General features: G+C 38.1%; 1 protein-coding gene across 1 annotated transcript in view; it reads right to left on the bottom strand.

Annotated features, from left to right (window-relative positions):
- The window catches only part of enox2 (ecto-NOX disulfide-thiol exchanger 2), a 203,121-nt gene that overhangs the window by 53,196 nt on the left and 124,027 nt on the right, over positions 1–25,898 (bottom strand). Inside the window, exons 4-6 of the mRNA XM_016573873.1 lie at positions 20,427–20,582; positions 4,245–4,451; positions 157–390 (exon numbers count right to left, since the gene is read on the bottom strand). Coding sequence (XP_016429359.1) covers positions 157–390; positions 4,245–4,451; positions 20,427–20,582 — 597 coding nt within the window. The remainder of the gene's footprint in view (positions 1–156; positions 391–4,244; positions 4,452–20,426; positions 20,583–25,898) is intronic.

Genomic DNA, 25,898 nt, shown 5'->3' with positions numbered 1-25,898 from the left:
GTCAAACTCAAAGAGACAAATAGCTTTTTGATGCATCCAGCCAACAGGCACACTGACTGTAGGAGCCTCTTCACAAGCATCAGGAAACAACAGAGGTGTGACAGACAAAAGCAACAAAATCACTGTGACAGAAGTATGACACGTCACATGTCCCACCTTTGAGCTTTTCTCCTAACTGGCTGCATTCGTGCTCAGAGAAATGGACGATGGGGGGTGGCGAGGGGGGCCGCAGGCGGTCCTCTTCTATCCTGCGCCGATGCCTCTCTTCCCGGGCCAGCATGCGCTGTCTGCACTCCCACTCGTACAGGTCATCTCGAGCCTGAGCGAAATCTACATGCAGCCGGCCTGTGTCCTTCTTATCTGTGCTTGATCCCAGCCTGATCCTATAACCTACAGGAGAGAGAAATGGAAATGGACAATGACATAGGAAAAGAAATGGAAGAGTAAGGAAAAGAAAGTGGAAATTGAAGGGGAAACAGAGTAAAGCCAAAGTAAAGACAAGAATGAGAAAGAGGAAAGGAAAGGTAAAGAAAAAGGAAAGGAAAGGACCAAATAAAAAGGGAAAAGGAAAGAACAGGACAACAAAAGAAAGGAAAATAAGAAGAAGGGGAAGGGAAATGGAGCAAAGGAAAGAAGAACAGGAAGGGGAGGAAAGGACAGGAAAACATGAAAAGAAAAGAAGAACGGGAAACAGAGCAAAAGGAAATGGGGAAGGTGAAACGGAAGGGGAAGGGGAATAAAGGAATGGACAAGAAAAGAGGAAAGCAAATGATCAAAGAAAAGAAATGGGTAAGAGGTAAAAGAATGGGAAGCGGAGTAAAGGAAAAACAATAGAAGACAGGAAAGGAAAATAAAGCAAAGAGGAAATAAAAGGAAATAGGAAGAGGAAGGGGGAACCAAGCAAAGGAAAAGAAAGGAAAGAGGAAGAGGAAGGGGAAACAGAAAAAAAAGATAATAATGGAAATGGAAATGAGGAAAAGAAGTTAAAGGGGAGTAAAGGACAGGACAAGAAAAGACGGAAGAGCAATAAAAGAAAAAAAAACAAAGAAAAGAGGAAATGGAAAGAAAGGGAAGGGCAAATGGAATTATAGAAAAGGACAGGACAAGAAAAGAGTGGAAAGGAAATAGAAAATGGAGGAAAAGAAAAGTTGAGTGCAAGAAGTTAAATGGTAATAAAGGAAGGAGAACAAGACGAGAAAATGAGAGCAGCAGAAAAACATTCAGCCTTATCAAACTGCAAGAATGTAATGAGAAAAACACCATATTAGCAACAGTGATTCATGAAGTGACCCGTGACAAAGAGCCTCCCACAAACTCTCTCTGATGCTTAATCTGCACTTTTAACATGTGCTTGCTGACATATTAAGGCCAAACCATGCATATTTGTTTATTCTGTGTAAAATGTAAAAAGCCCCCCAATGTTATACTCAGATGAGGAAATCGAAGCCAGAACCCAACCAGCACAGATAACCATGAAGGATGAGAATAATCTGGTTTGTGATAGGGATGAAAAAAGAAAGCGATTTTATATTAAGGTTCATATATTTCAGCATAAAAAAGAAAATTGCTTGGAAAAGTATCTTGACAAATAGCCAAGCGATATGTGAAAGAGGCTCCAGTGAATTATGAATCGCATGATGCTCCGAGTACATTACAGAGAGGCTGAAATTTTTTGAACCTTAAACCGCATAAACACATTTCATTACACCAAATACACAAAATACTGTTCTTTTTAGCAGCACCATATGACCCCTTTAAGGAGAATGTATATTCACAGACGGCCGTGTCAACAGAAATGAGAGAAAGAGCTTCACGGTTTGCTTCCGCCTCTCTATCACTGCTTTACAGCCCAGAGACGCTGATAAATATTTTACGCAATGTGTTCACGTTAGAAATGAGCACCATAATTTATGGAAAGGCCTGCAGAGCTCCGTCAGGAGGCCACGCAATATATGGAGCGCCGCTCCAGTCTCGCCCCTCTCCACCGAGAGAGCAACACTCAGAGAAGAATAAATAATGGACAAGGTATTATTGGAGCGGCCGGCATTTGCTTTCTGTGGCTGAGAGGGACATCCTAATATTTGCATACAAAGACTGATTTAAGATGTGACTGGATAAGAGAAGCAGCTCATGTGACCGGTGTCGAGGAGGTCAGTGATATGCAACGTTCAAAGGCAGAAATGTATTACTAGGTGTCGGCGCTTGTCTGCTCCGTGACCTCTTGTCATGGACTCTCGAGGGCCAGCGTCTACAGATCTTTGAGTGATGTGTGGAAGCCCTGCCTCCCTAATTAATTCTGCATCAATCCATCAAGTCCAGAGGGAACTTGTGGACACATGGGCCTCATTTCCATTAGATAAAAGTTAAAGTGAAATTATTCTAAATCACTTGGCGTGGCACATAAGCATCATTTTTGTATTCTTGCTTATGACATTGTGAAATTTTACAGGTGCAATCTACAATGAATGTACACATTTTGTATAAATGTATAAAATATTCAACTGAAATATTTCAATGACATATGTAAATGAAAATAAAAACAAATTAAAAAATAAAATTCATATTAACAGCATATATACAGAGTTCTGGCGTGAAACTCTAGATGGCGCAGTCCGATAGGTCTAACTCAATCTGACCTAATGACATCATTATCACATGGCACAGCTGATTGGTTCTCTCCTGTATCGGTAGCCAATGAGCTCGCTACTCAACATTCAAATATATGACTAGTGCTTGCCATAGCAGTTGCAGCTTGCTTCAGAAACCCTCCACCTTCCCCAGCTCCACCTGTATAGATCTGCTACGAGGTGATTCATGTATGCTATATGGGGGGGGGGGATTATTTCATGTATGTTATATTTTCAGCAGCAATATTTCTTACATGTTCACAGCAGCATGTTGTGGATGTATTGTCAGAAGCAAGTCTCGGTACTTGCTCTGCCGCAGCAGCAGCGTAGCAGATCTATTCCGCCAAGATCAAATACATTAACATTGCCATGTACATTACCATGCCAATCCCTCTGAGAGTTGTCATGACAGAAATATATATAGGTCAGTAACTTTTTATTAATTCTAAAAATTGCCTGAGAAAACGATCTGGTTTAGCGTGATTATCAAATCGCAAAGACTGCATTGTAATAATATGAATATGTAATTTGATGTGCTGCCTTGTGATCTTTTCACAAAAGTCACACATGTTTTTCCACCAAAATAAAAGCTCTATGGTTTAATGTTTGAAAACAACGAAAAAGCAAGCATAAATATTAGCATTGCAATTGTACTGTTGTTATTCAAAATAATAATAAAAAAAATAAATTATGAAATACTTCACAGTTCAGCAGTGTTATACTGACATTTCTATTGATTTGTTTAATTTTTATAAAAAAAAAAAAAAGATTATTACTATTATTATTATTATTATTATTAGTTTCCCTAATTTGTTCTGCCTGTTTTTTTCATGAAATAATGCAAATACAGTTTCATGGACAGTAAAAAATATTTTTGGCCGGTAAATTCTCGCAAGTCACTGGCCACTGACAGGTGTATGACACACACACACACACACACACACACACAGAGGAAGACTTCAGATGCAAAAACCTCCAAGTCTGAGATTTTTTTCTTTTAAATGAGCATTTTCATCAGGCATTTTCAACATGTTTAAGTGAAGTAATTTTACTTTAATGTAGTGCTGGGCGGTATACCGGTTCATACCGAATACCGGTGTTTATTTTTCTTATGATATGAATTATTTTTCTACAATATTCACTCATCATGACAGTAAAATAGGGCATTCTAAGTCAATCTACTGCAGTAGCCTATTTCCTCTTTCAATCAGTAGAAAATGTGGTTTACACCCGGTCATGCATGGAAAAAATAAAAAATAAATACCGTCATATACCGTGAAACCGGTATAACTTTGAAAAATACCGTGATATTAATTTTTGGTCATACTGCCCACCACTACTTTAATGCCAAAGAAACAGTTATTAGTCAGTTATTGAATGCCTTATTTTCAAAAATGTCCAATGATACTTTCATAGGAGCCTGATAAAAAAAAAATATATATTATATTTATTTATGTAAATATATATTATAGTCATTTAAACTATTCCTAAATATTATTGCTTTTTATATGATTTTTATTTTCATATATATGTCCATATTTAAATAAATAAAAACATTCTCAAATAGAGCAACTGTTGGTGTTGCAGTGACACAAGAAAATCCTCTCGATCATGTACCTGACAGGAAGAGGGCCTTGTCCACTGTGTGCTCCTCAGCGAAGCGGATGTGACAGAAGTTCTTCTTGCTCTTGCGGATGGCGATGATACTCCCGCACTGTTCGAACACCTCCACAATGAGCTGCTCTGTGGCGTTCTCTGGTAAACCGCCCACAAACACCGTCTTACAGCCGGGCGGTCTCTCTCTGGTGGCAGGGGGAGGCAGGTCTTTGAAGACAAGCACAAAAGAATATTAAACTACCAGAATTTTTGACATTTTCTTTTATCTAGATATTGATCTCTTTTTTTCACCACATTAAGTCCATAGCTCTTTTTTTTTACGACCTTGACATTAAAATGATTCATTATCCAATTCTAATCTAAAAGACCAGTGTTCATCTGGAAGATCATTAAAAACGTTAATGTGCCAAATCATCAGACTGACATATTTTTGGCCTTTTGTCACTTTTATTTGATAGTCTTAGTATAGAGAGCACTCAAACTCAACATGTCACAGTCCAGACCACGGATCTTTCTCTCGGCTGGTTTAATTTGCAGAACACGGCATTAGAACCTCCAGGTTCACAAAGCTAATCTCTTCTTGATAAACCAATTCAACCATAAATAAGATGCATTGAGAAAACCAGGCTGACAAGGAATAATCAATGAAACCCGGCACTTGTTACATGGCTAGATTACAAGTGCAAAGCCTGCCATACTGAACTGGCCTGTTCTGGTGTTAGCTGATTACTCAGCGATGCTGTGCAGATGAACTGGTGATAATCCGTGCTTTCCATCAGGACTGAAGAGACGGTCTTAACAAGCTATGGGAATGCAGATGAAGGAAGCACCTGCTGGGACTCAGAGGGGACTGCATGCCCGATTGGGGGTCCAAACAGAGTCGGACGCAAAGCAGATCAGGCATGTTTGGCTGTAAGCCAGTCACTATAAATAAGTTGGCCTAAGTCTCTTTGGACCCCACAGTTGACCCCTAATACTCACAATCCATCATCACCAACATCACACTAACTCCTGTTTATTGTGGCAGCTCATGATGAGCTTTATATATATATGTCAGCTCATGTCAGTGGAAAGAACATAATACTCCACTGAATAGAGGATACAACATATGCATACAGCTTCAATACAACACTATAGGCAAAGAATGTGAGCATGTGGAACAAAACGATTCAGATGTCAGTCATGGACTTTGGATGACATGCTGTGTCTGTAAACATGTTAATCAAGCATTAAATGACTTGTCTGTCTGATCATTGCTGAAGTCTCAAAGTCTGAATGGGATTTCGTTTATTTGCTTGCCTTATTTTAGCAACTGATTCATTGAAGGAATTATGCAAATCAGGTACTGGGGCAAATACGGCAACAAAATTAGTGCTGATAGCAATTCACACCTCGGCTGGATCTGAAAGACAGAATACCATGATTTGATACACTCTTTTGAGCCTCATGAATCGACTCTTTACAAAGCCGAAAATGATTCTTTATGGTTGCCATGATCACTAGAAAACATTCATAAACATTCATCTTAAATAAATTCCTGTTTATGTTTTAATAGTGTCATGTTTTTGCTTTAAAAGCACAATGACGACTGCTTTAGCCAATGTTTGTGAGTCTGATTCATTCTATAAAGAGCCTCATTTGCATCGAAAGGATTTGCCCAGAAAACAACGACAATGAATTGGAATATGCATGGAACAGCTCTGTATGACATATAGCATCTGCTTACGTTAGGCTGTGAGTTTTATGTTAATAAAGGTGCAGTCACATTTACCTTTCTACAGCGAAATTCTGCAGGCAAAATGCAATTGTTTCAATAGGAATCCACACAATGTGGTATTTTAAATGAGGGACACGTGAGATAAAAAATTTCAGATTGAATTCAAGTTTCTTCAACTTTTCACTGCATTTCCTGATATAAAGCTGCTTAGTCTGGAATTGGCCTTGAGTAAGCTGTGCTTCATGAATCGCTACATCACTGACTATGGACAATGGCGCTACTTTGCCTGCAAAATTACACCTGTGAAGTTTCGCAAATGTGACCCTGTACCACAAAATCAGTCTTAAGTCGCTGGGGTATATTTGTAGCAATAGACAAAAATACATTGTATGGGTCAAAATTATAGATTTTTCTTTTATGCCAAAAATCATTAGGACATTAAGTAAAGATCATGTTCCATAAAGATATTTAGTAAATTTCCTACTTTGAATATATCAAGACTTAATTTTTGATTAGTAATATGCATTGCTAAGAACTTAATTTGGACAACTTTAAAGATGATTTTCTTAATATTTTGATTTTTTTGCACCCTCAGATTCCAGATTTTCAAATAGTTGTATCTCGGCCAAATATCGTCCTATCCTAACAAACCACATACATCAATGGAAAGCTTATTTATTCAGCTTTCAGATGATGTATAAATCTCAATTTCGAAAAATTGACCCTTATGACTGGTTTTGTGGTCCAGGGTCACAACGCAGTTCCACATATGGCGCCAACGTAGCCGTTTCCAACTGTTGCCTTCAGATCAAGAAGCTATGTCGGGAGAGCTCGGATTTCGCGTGTGTGAGTTTTGAGACTTGTTTCAAGTGAATATTTCAAAGCCATGTAGCTCTTTAAGCCTCAGCTTTTTTGTGCCTGGCAGGCACAGAGCATTTCTTTCTCTGTGGGTAAGCCTCCTCACTTTCAGAAATCAAACTGTACCGTAACCCACCAGCCGTCCCATACATCCAGAGGGTCCCCCTCTTCAGCACGCCGAGGTGTCAGAGCCCCCTCACACATAACCGTTTTTAACGAACCTGCCAGCCCCGCTTCTGACCACATTCTGCCCCTGGTTGCACGTAGCTTTGTGCACTTAGCCCCTGGGATTTCAGGGGTTTTGGATTATGGACTAATAATCTGAGCAGGATCCTGACTGAAGCACGTGGGTTGTGGATGTTTAGAGTACTCCGCTCCCTGTGCTCTGTACACAGCAGGGGGGCAGCGGGATGCCTGCTCATGCTTCGCTCAGCATGGATGGAGAGGAGAGGGGGAGAGAGAGTGAACGAGGCACAGCCATGCTCAATTTGAACTGGGGAATGCTGAATTCTGTTAAGGACTGCATCCCAGAGCTCTTACATGGTTCACTCTCATTTATGAGGAAAGGCAGAGCGAGGTGGTCAGGGATTTTCTGCTCTTGCTCTGATATCTGGAGTTTGGAGTCGTGGGCACTTTATAATACGTAACCATGGAGGTTTCCAGTTCACCTTTGTAACCTCTGGGTCTTCACAGTGGCAGTACTGTGTTTAATGTTTTCTTTTTTTTTTTGTTAATTGAAAACACACACACACACACACCAGCACCCACACACACACACACACACACAGTTGTTTGGCATAAAAAATAAAGGACTAACAAGAAGAGATCGTCAAGATAAATCACTTCAGCAGTTTTGCTTCGAAAAGACTGTAAATGAATGTGAGTAGAACATACCAGATGTTAAAATACTTTAGCTTTTTGATACAATCAAATTTCTAGAACTACCCAGATGGGCTGTATGATTAATACCTTGAGTATGCAGTCTTGTTGAGCATTTACCTAGCAGGGTGGGTTGCTATTGAAAGACCAATTAAAATTGAATGAAAAAAGAACGATAAATAAATATATCAATGTTTAATAAATACATAAATAAATTTAGATATTGAATATGATCTTAAAATATATATATATATAATTTTAAATGATGATCATTATTATTAATAACAAGCATTATTTAAAATGATTAATATAATAATCATAATAATAATAAATATTGTTTAAATAATAGTAATAAATTATTTTATTACTATTTATTAAATTAAATTAATAATAATTTTGTCAATATTAATACATGTATTATTATGATAATACATTTAATTAATATCAATTTAATATTTGATTTATAAATAAATTATTTTATTTGTTGTATAAATTATGATTTACACTATTACATTATTTTACTTTATTTTGTTACAGTGTAATTATATAATTACTGAGTAATATTAATTAACAACGTGTACTTACTATATGGTTAGGGTTAGTATTAGGGTTACTTGCATGTAATTATTCATAATTTATTGTTATTATAATAGCAAGTACATGTAACAAGGACACCTTAAAATAAAGTGTTACCTAAATGATCATTAATGTCAATTAATATTATTATCAATATCATCATATATAAATATATTTTTACATCTCTATTCTTTTCTTTATTTAAAATGACTCTGGCAAAACTGATAGTTACTTGATTGTAAAGGTGATGAACTGTTGACTAAAGTTGATTCTGGCCCTTGCTTTGTCCTTGTTATCAGTATGCACCATGGTAAACTGCCAACAACAGACAAAGGATCTGAGGATTTCTCTTACTGGTTTATTGGTTGTTGTTGGGTTCCTGTCCAGTTTATAGTGTTTCTGGAAACCACACTGGAACAGATGTTTACAAAACTTACAACGGTCGACTTGACCAAATTTTAATGACCAAAACAACAACAATTACTTCTAAATAACTGTCAGTTTTTTCTTTCAAATGCCCCCAATTTTATAGGTTTTGTCACAACAGGATAGCTTTATAGTTAACAAAGCTGCATGTTTGTAGGCAGGTAGAAATTTGCAATAGATGTCAATAAAAGACTAGAAGATATGATGTTATCTGAGCATGTGATAACAACTGTAGCCTATAATATTATTATTCTTATTTTGTGAAATTAAATGCACATGAAATTGCCACATGGAGCACAGAGCCAGACGACCTGGGACTAAACTCACTGCAGGCCCATTTAGGTTAATATATGCATGAAGTCTTTCTTTTCTCTAGGCTGGAGACTCTCATTGCCTTGAGCTGAGATGAAGACGAGCCCTTGGCTAAGATCTGATATGAACAGAGCCTTGGGTGAACACTAAACACAGTTCTTCATGTTAATCTCCTCGGCTGTGGAAAGTCATGTGTCTGCTCTCTCCCTCTGCTGTGCAGATAAAGTAATTAGGTACTTCCTGTGTGTGTGTCTGAACGTAAAGTGTTAAAGCACACAAGCGTCGTAGAGCTCCTCTTAATAAATTTGTGTGTTTGTTTTCTCTGCTTACATTGATTGATGGTATTGTTTTAAGCCAGGAAGGTTTTGGACTGCTCCACCATTGTTTCAGCTCTTTTTTCCCCCCTCTCTGTCTCTAAAGGAAAGAGCGAGAGGGAATATTACGGATGGGGGAAGGGGGTGTAAGAGAGGAATTAAAAAAGACAAAATGTAGCATTCTTCTTGTTTATTCACTCAGTGTTAAAGCTGTTGAAATCTGGTATGTGGATTTGTCCCGCTCTGAGAGTTTTTGTGGGTGCTGGTGTTTCACAGTTTGCCTTTGGCATGAGGCTGGTGTGTGTATGTTCTCTGAAGCGTGCCAGTGTGTTTTGTGAGTGTGTGTGAAAGCAAGAAACAGATAAAGATAGAAGGAGAAAGAGAGGTGAAGGAATTATGAATTATCCTGCCCAAGCATATACTGACCACAACCACACAGCCATATACATTCTGGATTTGCTTTTCCCTGCAGTTTCGCGTATGTGTAAGTGCGTGTCAGACCCCCAGGACGACAGAGAGGGGAATAGCATCTCTGCTCTCTCACCACCGTGGCTCAGAACTGGGTATGGAATTTACAGTTCTAACAAAAACCATTCCAACACTTTTTCATTCCCTTTTTTTAGTTTTACGATTATTATTCTTACAAGATGTTTTAGCATCCTTGCTGACACAAACCACAGTACTTCTGATTATTCTTTTCTTTTCTTTTCTTTTCTTTCCTCTTCTCTTTTCTTTTTCAATGCTTGGAATGTTTTGGGAAAACAGAATGCAACAGTGCTCTGATGGTGGTCTGCTTCAGTTAGGCTTGTCTAGGGTGTTAGCCACCAAGAACATACTGAAAATAACCCTCTGTGAGGCTAGGTATATTATTTTAGGGAATGTCCATTTTATATGATGGATATATGGAATTATGACTGTTTTTTCTCTTTCTCTTGCTCTCTCTTTCTAATGACCTCATGCAATCACACATTTATTGCTTCAGGGATTCAGCTCTGCAATTCTCAGTCCTCTCAACACGCTGCATTTACATTTATTCATTGAGCAGACACTTTATCCAAAGCTGTTTACAAATGAGAATTATTAAAAAAGAACAATTCATTTAAATTGTGGTGCTTAGCAAAATCCAGTACCAGAGTAGTACAATGCTACGGGCCTCTAAATATATGTGACCCTGGACCACAAAACCAGTCTTAAGTTGCTGGGGTATATTTGTAGCAATAGCCAAAAATACATTGTATGGGTCAAAATGATTTATTTTTCTTTTATGCCAAAAATCATTAGGACATTAAGTAAAGATCATGTTCCATAAAGATATTTAGTAAATTTCCTACTTTGAATATATCAAGACTTAATTTTTGATTAGTAATATGCATTGCTAAGAACTTAATTTGGACAACTTTAAAGATGATTTTCTTAATATTTTGATTTTTTTGCACCCTCAGATTCCAGATTTTCAAATAGTTGTATCTCGGCCAAATATCGTCCTATCCTAACAAACCACATACATCAATGGAAAGCTTATTTATTCAGCTTTGAGATGGTCGATTTAAAAAAATTGACCCTTATGACTGGTTTTGTGGTCCAGGGTCACAAATGTGACCACACTCTAAGATGCATGTATGGTTTTATGCTGAAATACAGGGTTGCCAGGTCTATGTAACAAAACCACCCCAATTGGTACTCAAAACTAGCCCAATCACAACTAAAACTAGCCCATTCGGTTTCTGGTGGGGGGGGTCAAAACCTCCTTCCAGTGGGTTCCGCCTCGGTCGAAATTCTAAAAAAACTAAAAGAACAACATGCGGCAAAAGTATAAAAGTAGCCCAATTCTGCAGGATAACAGTGGACTTGGCAAAACTGCTGAAATACCTCATGCTGCAGTGGTTCACCTCTCATTGTTTGAAAAGAACAGGGTTATTATGTCTACTTTCTTATGTATATATTTGTGTGCTATTATGGAGCAAGAACTTTGAAAATCCCACCATCACCAGTAGTTTAACACACAGGCCTATTTAAGAAAACTTCAAATGCATGCACTAATAGAGCAAACATTCAAAACCCAAAATGCCCATAATGTATAGCAAACTAATGTAAAAGTTGAATACTAACACAAAATAAGTTATTTTTTTCTCATTTTGACTACAGAACGAGAGACTTGAGGCTGCTAGTTTAAGAACAATCACTGAGGATCTCAAAGGGGCAAGTAGTTTTGTTTTCATCTTCCGTCACTTCTCACGCAGAGCTCTTTTAAATACTGGTTGCTGGCCCAGGTGAGCAAATGTTTACTTTGTCAAATGCACATGAAACATTTTAGTTTGACATTAGCAGTCTCTTGAAAGTTGAAACTTTGAGCAAGCAATAAAAACATAGAGTAGATATTTGCTTTAGTAGGAACAGAGGTACACAAGAACGAATTGGCTACGTCTGAACTTTTCTAAATCAAATACACCCACTTTTTGTTTTCATATTCACACTGTGGGGAGAAAGCAAAGCAAAGTATATACTTTAATGAGTTTCACCATGCAGCCGGTGGCTGATTTGTTTCCATTGTCACCCAAGACGGCGATATGAAATTACACACAACGCTGCATCAAATCTGAGACGTCTGAGATAGCTTTGCAGAGTTTCTCCAGTAACGACAACGTCTCAAAGTGGAAACTGCACAGCGATGAAATCAAAGCCTATTATTTCACAAACCAATGCTCTTCCCACGGCTCCATGGCTAAATATCCCGTGCCGTCAAAGGTGCTTCTTTGAAGAGCGAGTTAAGATGACACAGGAGGGTCTGGGACATAAATTCAGGAGGGCACTGTGCACCTCCAGCACTGCGAGCGCTCGACCGAGAGACAGTCGTCAACAAGCTTAACGCTAATCAGCTCAAATGAAGACAGCCGCAGGTATAATACACATAGATGATGGAGATGACAACCGTACCGCAGACAGAAGTTGATAGGAACGTGGGATGTAGGCATGTATATGGAACGAGAACTGATGAAAATGCCCAGTTCTGCCACCCTCACTGAACACCTCAGTCACACCAGGATGCACCACACAGTGCATATATATATATATATATATATATATATAGCGTTGATCTTAACAAGCATGTTGCCCTGTGAAACCCCAGATGTGTTTTAGTCACAGACCTCCAGAACTGCACAGGAAGCCTGACTTGGATCCGTGTTCGTGAGATGGTAAAATAAGTCGTCCTGGGTCTTTTGTTTGCTCGAGTGGGGTGTGGAGAGTGAGACTCCAGATAAGATGAACTGACTTCTCAAAAGCCAGTCTTCACTCAGCTTGACAGCCGTCTACCTGCTGCGTATTGTTCCTCTTGAAAGAGGAGAGCAGTACAGTGTCTCTGTAGGAAGCCTGTGGCGATCACAAGCACCTTACACAGGCTTTTCTCCACAGGAGAGCTATATATGCTCACTATGTTTTTCCCCACTTCTTTACATTTAATTTTTATTTACTTTTATTCATTATAACGCTTAGCAATCTAAATCTGCAGTGGTGGTATTGTGGATCTCGTCTACATAATTGCTGTGTCTGAACACCTGCTGAGCCACGTTCCAGCATTTCTGGGTTTCACAGGAAGGTTCAAACAAGCATACTGAACCTAAATAGATTTTTTAGAATTTAAAGGCACATTTTAATAATCACAATGATATAATTTTTGAACATCACAGAATGTCTAAACAGAGTAAGCTGCATACTTTTTTCCAGCATCATAAGTATTTGCATTTCCACACACTGCGATGAAATGTTGGAAAGTGTAATAATGCTTGTTTTTGTTTTCTTGTCTAGGTTGTCCCAAAATACTAAGTTTGAAACTAATATACCTATGATGTCCAAAGATGTTTGGTTTGTATAATCTGTGATGCATAAAAGTGTCTAGGGTTGATTCAAGCATTCACACGTTCTGAAATCTAGAAATGCTGTTGAGGGTCAGGTTGAACAGCCAGTGAAAGCCAGTGAGGTTTGATTACAACATTCAATCACATCATCTTTTTGTTTAGTTTTGATTCAAACAAGTCTGATGATTTAAAATACTTTTTAGATTGATTTATAAACATCTATGATGCCCAAAAATGTTTAAAGATGTTTGGTTTGAACTAGGGATGCATCAGAAAAATTAATATGTATATTTATCGGCCTATATATCGGCTATCGGCCTCCAAATATAAAGAGTTATCAGTTATCGGTATCGGCCAAAATTTCCACATCGGTGCATCCCTAGTTTGAACATTTGAACAAGTCCACAATGCCCAAATATGAAGTCTAGGTTTGATTCAAGCATTCACACATGCCCGTGAAACCCAGAAATACTGTTGAGATTGACTTGAAAGTGTCTTTGATGTCCAATTATGTTGTCTAGATTGGAGCGAAACATTTAAACATGTTTATGATTCTCAACAATTGTGTCTATGTTTGATTTGAACACACCTATTCTGCCTATAAATTCTAATTATGAAGTAAACACTAAACAACTTAAATACCTAAAATGCCCAGAATTGAGTATAGATTTGAACGTGCCAACCTCACAAAATGCCATCAGAGTTGAATGCCATCAATGCCATTCAATGTTATGCTCAAAAATGCTCTCTCACTCCACATATACTGTATATACATACACATACATATATTTTGTAATCAATGTTGTAATCAATATATATATAGACTTCAGATAAATATGCAAAAACCTCTGAGAGTCTGTCTGATATTTTTCTTTTAAATGAGCATTTTATCAGGATCCTATGAAAATAACATTAGACATTTAAAAAAAAAAAGAGGCATTTTAATAACTGAATAATAACCTTTTCATTGCCATTAAAGGAAAATGACTGAACCTAAACATAGGAGCCTTCTAAAAATGCTAATTTAAAAGAAAAAAATCTTAATATATCGATATCTATCTATCTATTTATGAATAATGAAAGTGTTACATTGAAAACTGAAAAGAATGAAATTTTTTTTTAAAAGAAAGTAATAAAAAAAGACAAAAGCACATAACATAATTACTAAAATGAAAACTGAAAATCTAAAAATAAAAGCAAATTTAAAATTCAATCCTATTTAAGTAAATAATACCTAAGACTGATTCTAAGGAACAAAAGCGACTATCTCAGTCATAGCCAGTAGTTATTTTAGGCAGCCGTGTGTATAAAGGCCTCTGCATGCACAGGCGGGTGTAGTGGAGCGAGGTGTGGGTGATATGTGTTGTGAGTGGGCTGAAGTGAGGAAACAGGCCAAACTGGCAGTGCCCTCGGCAAACTGAGTCTTCCAGAAGCAGAAATAGTGACACGGCCCTCGCGGCTGCTGGAAGAAGAGAGCTCTGCCTGATATAAAGGTCAGTCTCAGGCACAGAGCCAGGGCAGACTGAAGGTTTAGAAGCCAGTGAAAGGCAGCATATGCAGGCTGACCTGACGGTGCAGGTGCATGCACAACTGGACACTGAATCACTGCTATCCTTTCATGCGGTCTGTGGGTTTCCAGGCTCTGCAGAAAAAACGGATGATATTTGCCATGCTTGGTCTCGCGCTCTCTCTAAGAACTCAGTGTCCTTCAGAGAGCCAGGCCTTTCAAACGACAGTGAGTGAAAGGCGGTCGATGGCCATTTATTAAGCACAGTAGACTAGAATGAGGTGGTGGTGGCGATGCAGAGATGGAGTTATGTCAAGCTGGGGCTGTGCAGAGCTGCAGAATAAGACTGATGGGTCGGGAAGGTGTGAAGTCTAGAGTTAGACTGTGGAGCAGATCCATCATCAATAACAGACACATTTAGTTTGTTAACCTGCTTAAATAATAATACAAATATAATGCATCTGTTTATTGTAACTATGGAGGTTTGGTCCAAAATAACTAGTGATAGATATATCATTCAGACAGATTCATTAGATAGGCTAATATTTAGCCATTCAGCACCCTGCACTCTAGATATCAGCACCGGCCGAAAGGCTCATATCAGTCAGCTACTAAAAACAACAGTGGCAAAGGTCACATGCCAGTCATAAAAATGTCTGAAAGTCATTGCAACAAAATATCAATCCTTGTGTCAATTAATTTTAACAACAACAACAATAGGTTTATTTTAACTGTAGGATAGGATTTTTTAAAAATGTTTTTATTTTCAGCATCATTACTCCAGTCTTCAGTGTCACATGATCCTTCAGAAATCATTCTAATATGCTGATTTGCTGCTCAAGAAACATTTATTTTTATTATCAATGTCGAAAGCAGTTGCTTAATATTTTTGTGGAAACTGTGAAACATTTTTCCAGGATTCTTTGATGAATAGAACGTTCAAAAGAATGACATTAACATGAAATAAAAATATTCTGTATCATTATAAATGTTTATGTCCTTGCTGAATGAAAGTATTAATTTCTTTAAAAAAAAAAACTGACTTCATACATCCACTAAAAATCACCAAAAACAGTTATTTAAAGGAAAAGTTAAAAAGGCTTCAACATCATGTGTTTGATTTTTTTTCTCTCTATCTAATGCAATGGCATTCACATTTTCTTAAGTGTGACTCAATTACCAAACACATTTTTAGGGCCACTGAATATTACAGCACAATATGTGACCGTGACAGAAACACAAAGCAGAAATCAGCATAATTGCAAGAGGAGCAGTCTGCCTCCTTATTAGAACGTCAGGCGAGGAAAGATTTAAGCTTAGCTCTGCGCTGATCCACCGAGAACCCACGAGTTGAAGAAAACACGGAGGTTTCAAATATCCCCATCGGTCAGGTCTAATAAATAACAAGGGGTGAAGCTGTGTGTGTTTAATACAGCTCCAATCAAAGCCAACCCAGCTGCCCTTTAAAAAGCACTGATAAATGACATATGGTATAAATGCTGATATCTCCCATCATACTGTGCCTTGAAGGGCATGAGAGCAGACAGAGAGAAAAGAGTGGATGACTTTGACAAAGATAGTGAAGGAAGGGCGTACAAGCAATGAAAATGGGCTAACCAGGAAAAGAGATTCCTGCAACAAATAAGAGAACGGGTGCTGATGTAGAGAGGCTCGAGTTTGTAAAATTTCATGTTAAATGGCATGAGCCATCGCGGGCCCTTGGGAAAAGGACGTGTGTAATTTTTTCTGCCATCTGAGGTGAGAATAACCATGAATGATTGCTCCGCATTACTGTATGGCGTAGTCAGGAGAGCACAGCTGTCACCAGCTATTAAATCCACTTCTGCACGGACTGGTGTGGAAAAAAGGAGACTCGTTACAATGCGAGATATGTGCATGATAGCCTGTTCTGTCTGAACGAGATGAGAGGAGATGCTCGTGTTTATGGATATGCCCAAATCTCATCAGACAGTGTTCACTGCGTTCATCGCGGTGGCCATCTCTTTCAAGTTTCTCATCATTATTAAAAACTACAATCCCAGAATCACGTGAGCCTTTGTTCTGCGTCTCCCTTCCTGTCTTTCTCCTGTACGATCTTGCCATCACTACCCGTGTGCTGCTTGATCAGTCCAGAAGGGAAGGCAGGAGTGACCAGGTTTCATTCATTTCTAATCCGCAGAGGGAATATGAGCCTGGCTTTTCATGTTGTTGTGCTGCGATTCTAGGATCAATATACAGCAAGCTGCTTCTGTTGTCAATTGAAGAATCGATCCTGGTGAATGATGACAAGGCCACATTGCTAAAGAAAATCAGATTCCTTTACAGACGATCAAACATTCTTTCTAAACATTTTTCCAGCTAGAGAGAAACCTTAAAAGTGAAAACCGAACTGAGGCTTCACAACATTACACACACAAAAGACTGCTCTTGAAACTTAGCCACAGTTCTGTCCAGTTTAGCTGAATTAGTAGAAACAACAAACACCACAACTAACTCAAACTAGTTCCAATCTGCATAAACATCACGAGGTAATGGGTTAATATAACTTTGAGTAGTTTTGTCATTATTTTAGTATTTTATTCTGTTTTCTCTGTAATGCTATTCTGTTTTGGTACATTCTATCACTACTCAGTTGAAACCCAGCAGTGATTCCTAAAGCATCATGTGACGCTGAAGACTGGAGTAATGACGCTGAAAATTCAGCTTTGCATCACAGGAATAAATAATATGTTTTAAACATAGTCAGATTATTTTGAACAGTAATACTTTTTCCAAATTTTACTGTTTTTACTGTATTTTTAATTCAATATATATATATATATATATATATATATTTGAATGTTTGAGTATATAGAGGAAAAAAAATAGAAACTTGATAGAAAGTAAATATTTTACACATACTATGTTACACATAATATTTTTCTTTTTCACATTGCAAATGGATCTTTATACAAAAAATAAATAAATAAATGAATTTATGCTCATACTGTATATTTTAAGTATATTCTGCAAGGGAATCATATTTTTGGGTCCAAAAAATGGTTTGAAGACCCCTGTCATAAGCACCCAATTATTACTCCACATGAAAAACTCGACTTGATTCTGGCATTAGCATGTTGCCAACAGCACAATATTATATTAAGCATGAAAACCACAGCACATTAGGCCAAATAATATCTAAATATTATCTAGGGTTTCCCTTACCCCGACCACAAAGGAAACATGTGATGCTCATCGAGATGGTTTTTGGTACTTATACCGCAAATATATATTCTTAAGGACATCAAAACCTAAAATAAAACTCCAGAAAGGTGTACAATATGGGACCTTTAAATTTAGAGACAGCACATATCTTAAAACGCTGCCTCCCTAGGCAGTTTCCTTGTTTTAATAACAGAGGCTCTATTTGTTGTTCAGTCTTTGTTCTTTTGCAAACTTTCTTAAAGTTGCTTTCATTGGTAATTGTTGTTTCACTTGAGGCCAGGTGAGGATTGTTTTGTTGGCCTTTGAATTCTCCTCTCGTTCTTCCCGCTTTGGCATCAATAAATGTCTCACATCATTTGTTTGCATATTACAGCGTGCGGAGCAGGCGTGTCAGTCCGTCACTCTCTTTTAGGGAGGAGGGTTAGGACACTTTGCGGTTGAGGCTGACCGTAGCATTATGGGAGCGCCTAGCCTGTGATTACAGATGTGCATGCGGTGCGTGATCTGCAGCCAGAGAGCTCAGCTGTTTGAAGGACACTGACTCTCTCAGGTACTCATGGTCTCCTCTGACCCTCCTCTTGCTGTGTGGCATATTTTACATGCCAGAATACCTCAGTCTCCTTAGAGGTCAACTGTCCAATTACAGTCAGAGTTTCAGCCCGGTCCCCCCGGACAGCCCCCTCCTGTTTCACTCTTCTGCCTGACCTCTCTCTCTGTGACAGGAGATGAATTCAGATGAGCTTATTCAGCTGGTGGGATGGGGGGATATAAGGGTAAATATGAAAGAACGCATGACAGCTCCTCTCTCAAATAAAAACACAGCCTTTCTATCAAGCGTCAGTCTGACGCTTTGATTGGCAGCTGACTTTTAAAATCGTATCTGCATCTCATCAAGGTGACATGCGCTGCTAGACTGTGGAGATCGAAATATTTATAGAATTATAATATTAAATAATATACGGGTTGCATAGTAGCTCATGGCTATATCAGACTTTTCTTCAGGTCAGCATTTCAGATCATATCGCTCAAGTCAATAATGTCATTTAAAATGCACGAGGATTACAAATACTGCTTATCATTGCATGCATGTTAAATGGAGTGAGATGCAAGATCTGTTCTCAAACCTAGTGAGCTGCCTTGCTGCCTACGGCCTACATACAGCAGGCAGTTGACTTCTAAGGCGGCATCCTAACCGTCCTGACAGATTTCTGAAAAAAAAAAAACCCTTTGTGAAAAAGAAGTATGCTTTAGCATACTTTTGAAAAGAATACTTACAAAATAAAATAACATACTTCAAAACAATATATCTACAGGGAAAACTGAATTGAATGTTTTCAGACACTTAAATGCATGTTAATTACAATGAAATGAATGTAATTACAATTAAATGAATTCTAGTTGGGAGTGCTTTTTTGACCCACTACATCTTTATATATAATAGCATATTTACTTCCATTGTCTTTGAAATATGGTTAAAGTGTACTGCCAAATGTACTTAAATCTTATAAGCTAAAATACACTTTAATTTCTATTGAAACTCATGTTTTTACATATATTTGCAATTACACAATCATAATAATAATAATAAAATTAAAGTATTTTACATGTGTTTAGTGTGTTCTACAACAACTGTACTTCTTTAAAGGAAAACAAAAGATTATTAAAACAATGATTTAAAATGTACTTTAAAGTAAAACTTTTCATTTAACATTATTACAAAGTGCACTTGTGTGTGTGTGTTAATTATACTTAAGTGTGCAAAGTGTGTTAAGAAACATCTTCATGAAAGTGTCCTCTCTTTAAGGGCTCTTAAGTGACTTTTAACATTATATTATCTTTAAGTACATTTTTTTTAAAATATACTTTTAAGATTTTAAGTACACTACAAGTGCACATTTAAACAATTAAGCATTCTTCTATTTCACAAGGGCTTTCATTAAAAATATTTATTTTTAGTGAATACTGATGGAGCAACACAATTTGTGTGTAAAAACATGATAACAGAAGACTTTTTTATAAGTATCATCAACAAGTGTTACAAGTGCACATTCCATACAATTAAGAACACTTCTTTTTTACAAGGTTACACAGAAAGCATCCTATTATGCCATATGCGGTAACACTTTATTTTGATAGTCCTCTTTAGACATTGTACTAACTATAACAATCTACTAGCAGTCAGGAGAGTATTATTAGACTGTCCGCTTAATATCTGCTAACACTCTATTTTAATGGTCCATCAACTTTGCACGTACATGACAACTTATTCTACTAACCCTAAACCTAACACTCTACTAATCTGTAATGATCATTTTCAGCATTGCATTATTGCATAAAAGTTCTTCATAATCAATATAACTGAGCTTGTTGCAATATATTCTGAGATTGTCTTCTCAGCGAAGGAGTCATGCGACTCTGCCTTTGTATTTGGCTAAAACAATGCATCTAAGGTTGCCTTAAAATGCTGCCTGTGGAGTCAGCTCATTAGGTTTTGGAACGCAGCCGAGAGAGAGAGAGAGAAAGAGAGACGCTCACTGGGGTTGGGCGGAAAAAGCGTGCAGCTCTTGCAGTGGATGATTTCCTTCACAATGGGCATGTCTTGCGAAACCGGCGGGGGCACAATCCCAAGGCCGGGCATCATGGGGTTCATCGGAGCAATTCCAGTCATCATGCCGAGGCTGGGGTCAAAATCTGCAGGTAAAGAGAAGAGAGGACATCACAAAGGACTGAGTGAATAAAAGCCACTTTAGTCTACATGCTGGTACCATTCTGGTGTGGCACGAATTAAAGCTATGAGAGCTAAACACTCTCCCTCGAAGATAAATAAACAAATAAGTCTAATACATATTTAAAAGGCTTTCCGAATGAATAGGTTTTTACTGACTCATTCCCCCAGCTGTTTGCCTTGGCTTGTTACTATGCACAAGCGGTCCATCTGTGGGCAAAAAAAGTGTACACTGGCTTTCATTTACAGGTATTGGTTTAGACTACAGCTGCATGACAGCGTGGAGCTCTTTGAAATGGAAATGACGAAGGCCTCGCTCTCTGCGGTCTCTCCTGCACCTGTGGAGAGTTTATGCGTCTGTCTAACCTTACTAAGAGCACTCAACTCACACACTTCAAATATTTCCCTTATTTGCAGCCACATAAGATAAACAAGCTCTGCCTCTGGCATTGGGGAAAAAATAGCAAAAAAAGTTCTGAGAGTAAAGATCCATGAGATGTAAATCACACTGTAAATAAACACACCATACTGTAAGTAAATAATGCAAGAACACGTTTCAGGGTTCATATTCAAAGCCTAATATCTCCATATACAAATAATAAAATACATATTTAATATTATAATATAAACTACACTAGATGAGTAAAGTTTGTGAACTAACTTTGAAGTTGGCTTGAGAAAGCCTAGCCTGAAAGTTTGAAGCAACTGTAAAAAGCTTGAAGTTTGAAAGTTTAGATTATCATCTTGATTGGCATGTTGTATGTTGCTAACATGATTAGTATGTTGTAAACATGTTGCAAGCTTGTTTTTAGAATATTAGCATGCTATTAACATGTTGTTAACATGTTTCTAGCATGATTAGTATGTTACTAGTATGAGTAGCATGTTGCCAGCTCTTTGTTAGCATGATTAGCATGTTGTTAACATGTTTCTAGAATGACTATATATTGCTAACATGATTACTGTGTTGTTAGCATGTTTCTAGCATGATCATCATTTTGCTAGCATGATTAACATGTTGCTAGCATGTTTTTAACCTGATTAGCATGTTGCTGACATGATTAGCCTGTTGCTAGTATGTTGTTGATAACATGAATAGCACATTGCTAACATGTTTTAGTATGTGGCTAGCATGATTTAACATGTTGTTCTAGGATAGTCATTAAGCTTTGCTAGTGACAGACAGCTTAAACACTCTGATTAGCATTGCTGTTAGTATGTTGCTAGCATGTTTTTTAACATGATTTAAAAAAAAACATGCCTGAAAAGAAAACAAGGAGAAAAAACCATCCGTATTATGAAACACGATAAAAGGACAGAGAAATCTAGAAACCTAAGCCCAGAATCCACTGATCTCATCTATAACATGCTTTCATATGCTTTTCATTTCACGCTTTCATGATGGTCTGTAAGAGCTGTTGGACATGAAGCTGTCTCACAGGATGGTGGGGCTGGAGCGTGAGGATAAACTCTGAACTGGCAGATGTGTCTGAGCTGTGAGGGTGGCAGGGCCGGAGCAGGGCCTCTCTAGGGGAAGCATTAACAGAAGCAGGACAGGAGGTGCAGCATGTAGACAGAGGAGCTGACCGCCACATCGCCTGCCTTAATGACTCTGTTAGTATTGATATTTCTGTCTCTCAGCCACTAATGGAGGCAGAAGATAAGATGGTCCTCAGTGGTATGGATGCCACGGCTTCTGCTGTGTATTCCTGGACTTCAGGTCTAAATCAGAACCACATAATTAGGGCTTTTCCTGCATGGCCAATTTTTCAGCTGCCACAATGCAAAACTGTAGCCTTCCAAAGCAAATTAAATTATATATGTGACCCTGGACCACAAAACCAGTCATAAGGGATCATCTTGGATGTGACATTTCATCTCGGATGTAATAAGCGACGTACGAAGAACGGGCCCCAGGAAACTGTTGGATCAGTCTTGGCCATCTAGAAGATACACAGTTTGCCATGTCACAGTCATCTCAATCATGCATGTTTACAAGGCAAATGACTCTTGTAAATCTACTAGTGAGCATCAGCTAAGAGCAATTCTCGCTGAGAGCACTTCACAGCCTTGTATGGCTGAGGAGATCCTCCAGCTGTTGCTCACTCCACATTCCCTTTGGATCACCATCAATTGTGATCTCTAACAACATAAGCTCTATGCCCACAGGGAACACGCTAAGACTTACAGTGCCTCCAGACAGCGTGATGAGACTGCGCTCATGTTACTGCTCATGGCCTAGAGAGCAGTTACAGTACAGAGAATTTGAGGAATTCTGCTTGCTTTGCCATAGTTTCTCAAAGATGTTACATAACAGTCAAAAACAATAAAGGGACTCTTGTTGTGACACGTACATGAAGTACGTGTCATGAAGAACAACAGAAACCCGAGTAAGCAAGAGTGGTTTTCCGTGATGAAGCTTTCATGCAAATGTTTGGTTTTGAGGCAGGAATTTCCAAGCCTACTCATGATCTCTCCATTGGTCTTCATTGATCTTGCCAGCTTGCCACTCGACTGTGAGCAAGGCTATTGACATTTTAGTGGCAAGAGATCTCTAGAATGGAAGTCTTAAAGAATAGTTCACCCAAAATGAAAATTTGCTGAAAATGTACTCACTCTCAGGCCATCCAAGATGTAGAGGAGTTTTTAGATGTCACTTTAAAGAAACACGTCTGCACACATACGCATTCCTATAGACTGAACATGTCAATGCCACCTTCCCTGATGAACTGAACAACTTTTATGCTCGCTTTGATCGTGGAAACACAGAACCACCCATCAAAGCTGTGCTCACACCTGACGACCTGCCGCTCACACTTTCCACCAGTGACGTGTGCTCCACCTTGCGTAAGGTGAATGCACATAAAGCTGCCGGCCCTGATGGCATCCCTGGCCGAGTGCTTAGGGCCTGTGCAGAACAGCTGACTGAGGTCTTCACCAACATTTTCAACCTCTCTTTGGCCCAAGCCATTGTTCCCAACTGCTTTAAACAACCACCATTGTGCCCGCACCAAAACATGCTGGTGCAGTGGCCCCTAATGACTTCGGCCCAGTTGCTCTTACTCCCATTATTGCAAAGTGTTTTGAGAGGCTGGTCCTCTCCCACCTGAAAACATGCTTGCCCCCAACACTGGACCCATACCAGTTCGCCTACAAATCCAACAGGTCAACTGAGGATGCCATCGCCTCAGCTCTCCACTCTGCCTTGACGCACCTGGACAGAACCAACACATATGTCAGGATGCTATTCATTGATTTTTAGTTCCGCCTTCAATACTGTGATCCCATCCAAGCTGATTTTTGCACTTCTGGTTAGATGCTAACTGCATTTCATTGGCTCTGTACTTGTACTCTGCACAGTGACAATAAAGTTGAATCTAATCTAATCTAATCTAATCTGATGTAATAGGCGTGTGCATAATGTCACCGTTTTCACTAATTTGCGTTTTTGTAGTTTATACAGAGACTTAACTGTATTGTTTTCAAAAATTTGCATTCTGAAACTTGTTTTCTAAAATTTGCATTTTCAAGCCCTCATAATGCCATTGTTGTGTAAATGAACGGTCAAAAAACATTAAAAAGTTAGATTTTTCGTTGAAAACTATGTCATGTAAACACCTTAATCGTAATAGATTTGGAGAAATATAGCATTGCATCACTTGCTCAGCAATGGATGCTCTGCAGTGAACGGGTGCCGAGTCCAAACAGCTGATAAAAACATCACAATAATCCACAAGCACTTAACTCCAGTCCAGTCAATCATTTAACGGCTTGTCGATCGAAAAGCTGAGTGTTTGTGAGAAACAAATCCATCAGTTGCTGTCAGAACTTTATCAGAACTTCATCAGTACTTTATTCCATCACTTCTGGCTAAAATACCAGTCCATAATCCATAATAACAATTCCTCCAGTGAAAAAGTCCATCCACTGCTGTCCTCTCACATCAAAATCCACTCAGAAACAACGGTTTGAAGTTAAAAACATTCTAATGATTCATTTCTTTATTACAAACACACATGTTAACTGATGGACTGCAGTGGTGTGGATTACTTGTGGATTATTGTGATGTTTTTATCAGCTGTTTGGACTCTCATTCTGATGGCACCCATTCACTGCAGAGCATCCACTGATGAGCAAGTGATGCAATGCTACATTTCTCCAAATCTGATGAAGAAACAAACTCATCTACATCTTGGATGGCCTGAGGGAGAGTAAACTTTCAACTAATTTTATTTTTGCGTGAACTATTCCTTTAAATAATCTATTAGGAACAAGAAAGTCAACTTCATTTTTATTTCAACTGTTGTTCTCATATATTACGAAAAACAGGCCTTGTTTGATTTCAGATATTACAAGATATGTGTTAAATCATTAAGAGAGTCTGATGAAAGGAAAACAATATCTGTGAAAAAGCAGGAAACAAATATTCTCATTAGAAACACATTCACGCCTCAGTAGTGGTCTACTTAGTCTGAATATTTTAACTAGCTCTAAATAAGTAAGGTCTTAATTATACTGAGTTAATTTTACTTACAGCAATTAAACGTAGAGGATTCTGTGCTGAATTTAAAAGACTCAGGATGCTTGGATGATCAATCACATCGATCATTTTATGTAAACATAATTAACAATCAAATGCATTAATTGCAGTTATACAGTATAATCAACAAAGTTCATGCGTGTGGATGAACAGGAAAACCCCTTATAATCATATGGTATTAAAATCTGAAGGGTAAAAAAATGATTTTTCAAAGGATATGGTTTTGAAAGGGAAATATTAATCACAGCCAAAGGAACACAGCAGACTGTGAAAAACTTTCAAAGTTGCACCTTTCGATCCCACATAGAAAACAACCAGAGGCAAATCCTTGTGAAGCTGCATGTCCACTGTGACCAAGCAATGGAGATAAAATGAGGATACAGAAGAGGTACAGCTCAAGGTTTTGAACGCACTGCTGAGAAAGACTTGCATCATTTTCAGCCTATGATTCCTTTATTTCTACTGTGCGGAGGAAAACATTATAATCTAAGGAATAATAAGTAAATCATCAGGTTCTCAAACAGGCTCAATAATAAGGGTTTGTTCTGCTGGCGCATATTTTAAAATACTTTTTCAAAAGCAATAAGTATTGTTATACTTGTATTTTTAATTAAACATTAAGAGTTATTTTCAAGTCAAATTACAAACAACTTCTTTAAAATAGCTCTAAATAATAGTGCTCTTATATAACATTATATACAGTATATGGGGTCTTTAAGATTTGTTTTTAAGAAATTAATAC

Source organism: Sinocyclocheilus rhinocerous, unplaced genomic scaffold (genome assembly GCF_001515625.1).
Source record: "Sinocyclocheilus rhinocerous isolate Xijiao unplaced genomic scaffold, SAMN03320098_v1.1 scaffold892, whole genome shotgun sequence".
Classification (NCBI taxonomy): domain Eukaryota; kingdom Metazoa; phylum Chordata; class Actinopteri; order Cypriniformes; family Cyprinidae; genus Sinocyclocheilus; species Sinocyclocheilus rhinocerous.
This window is presented reverse-complemented; position numbering and strand designations above follow the sequence as displayed.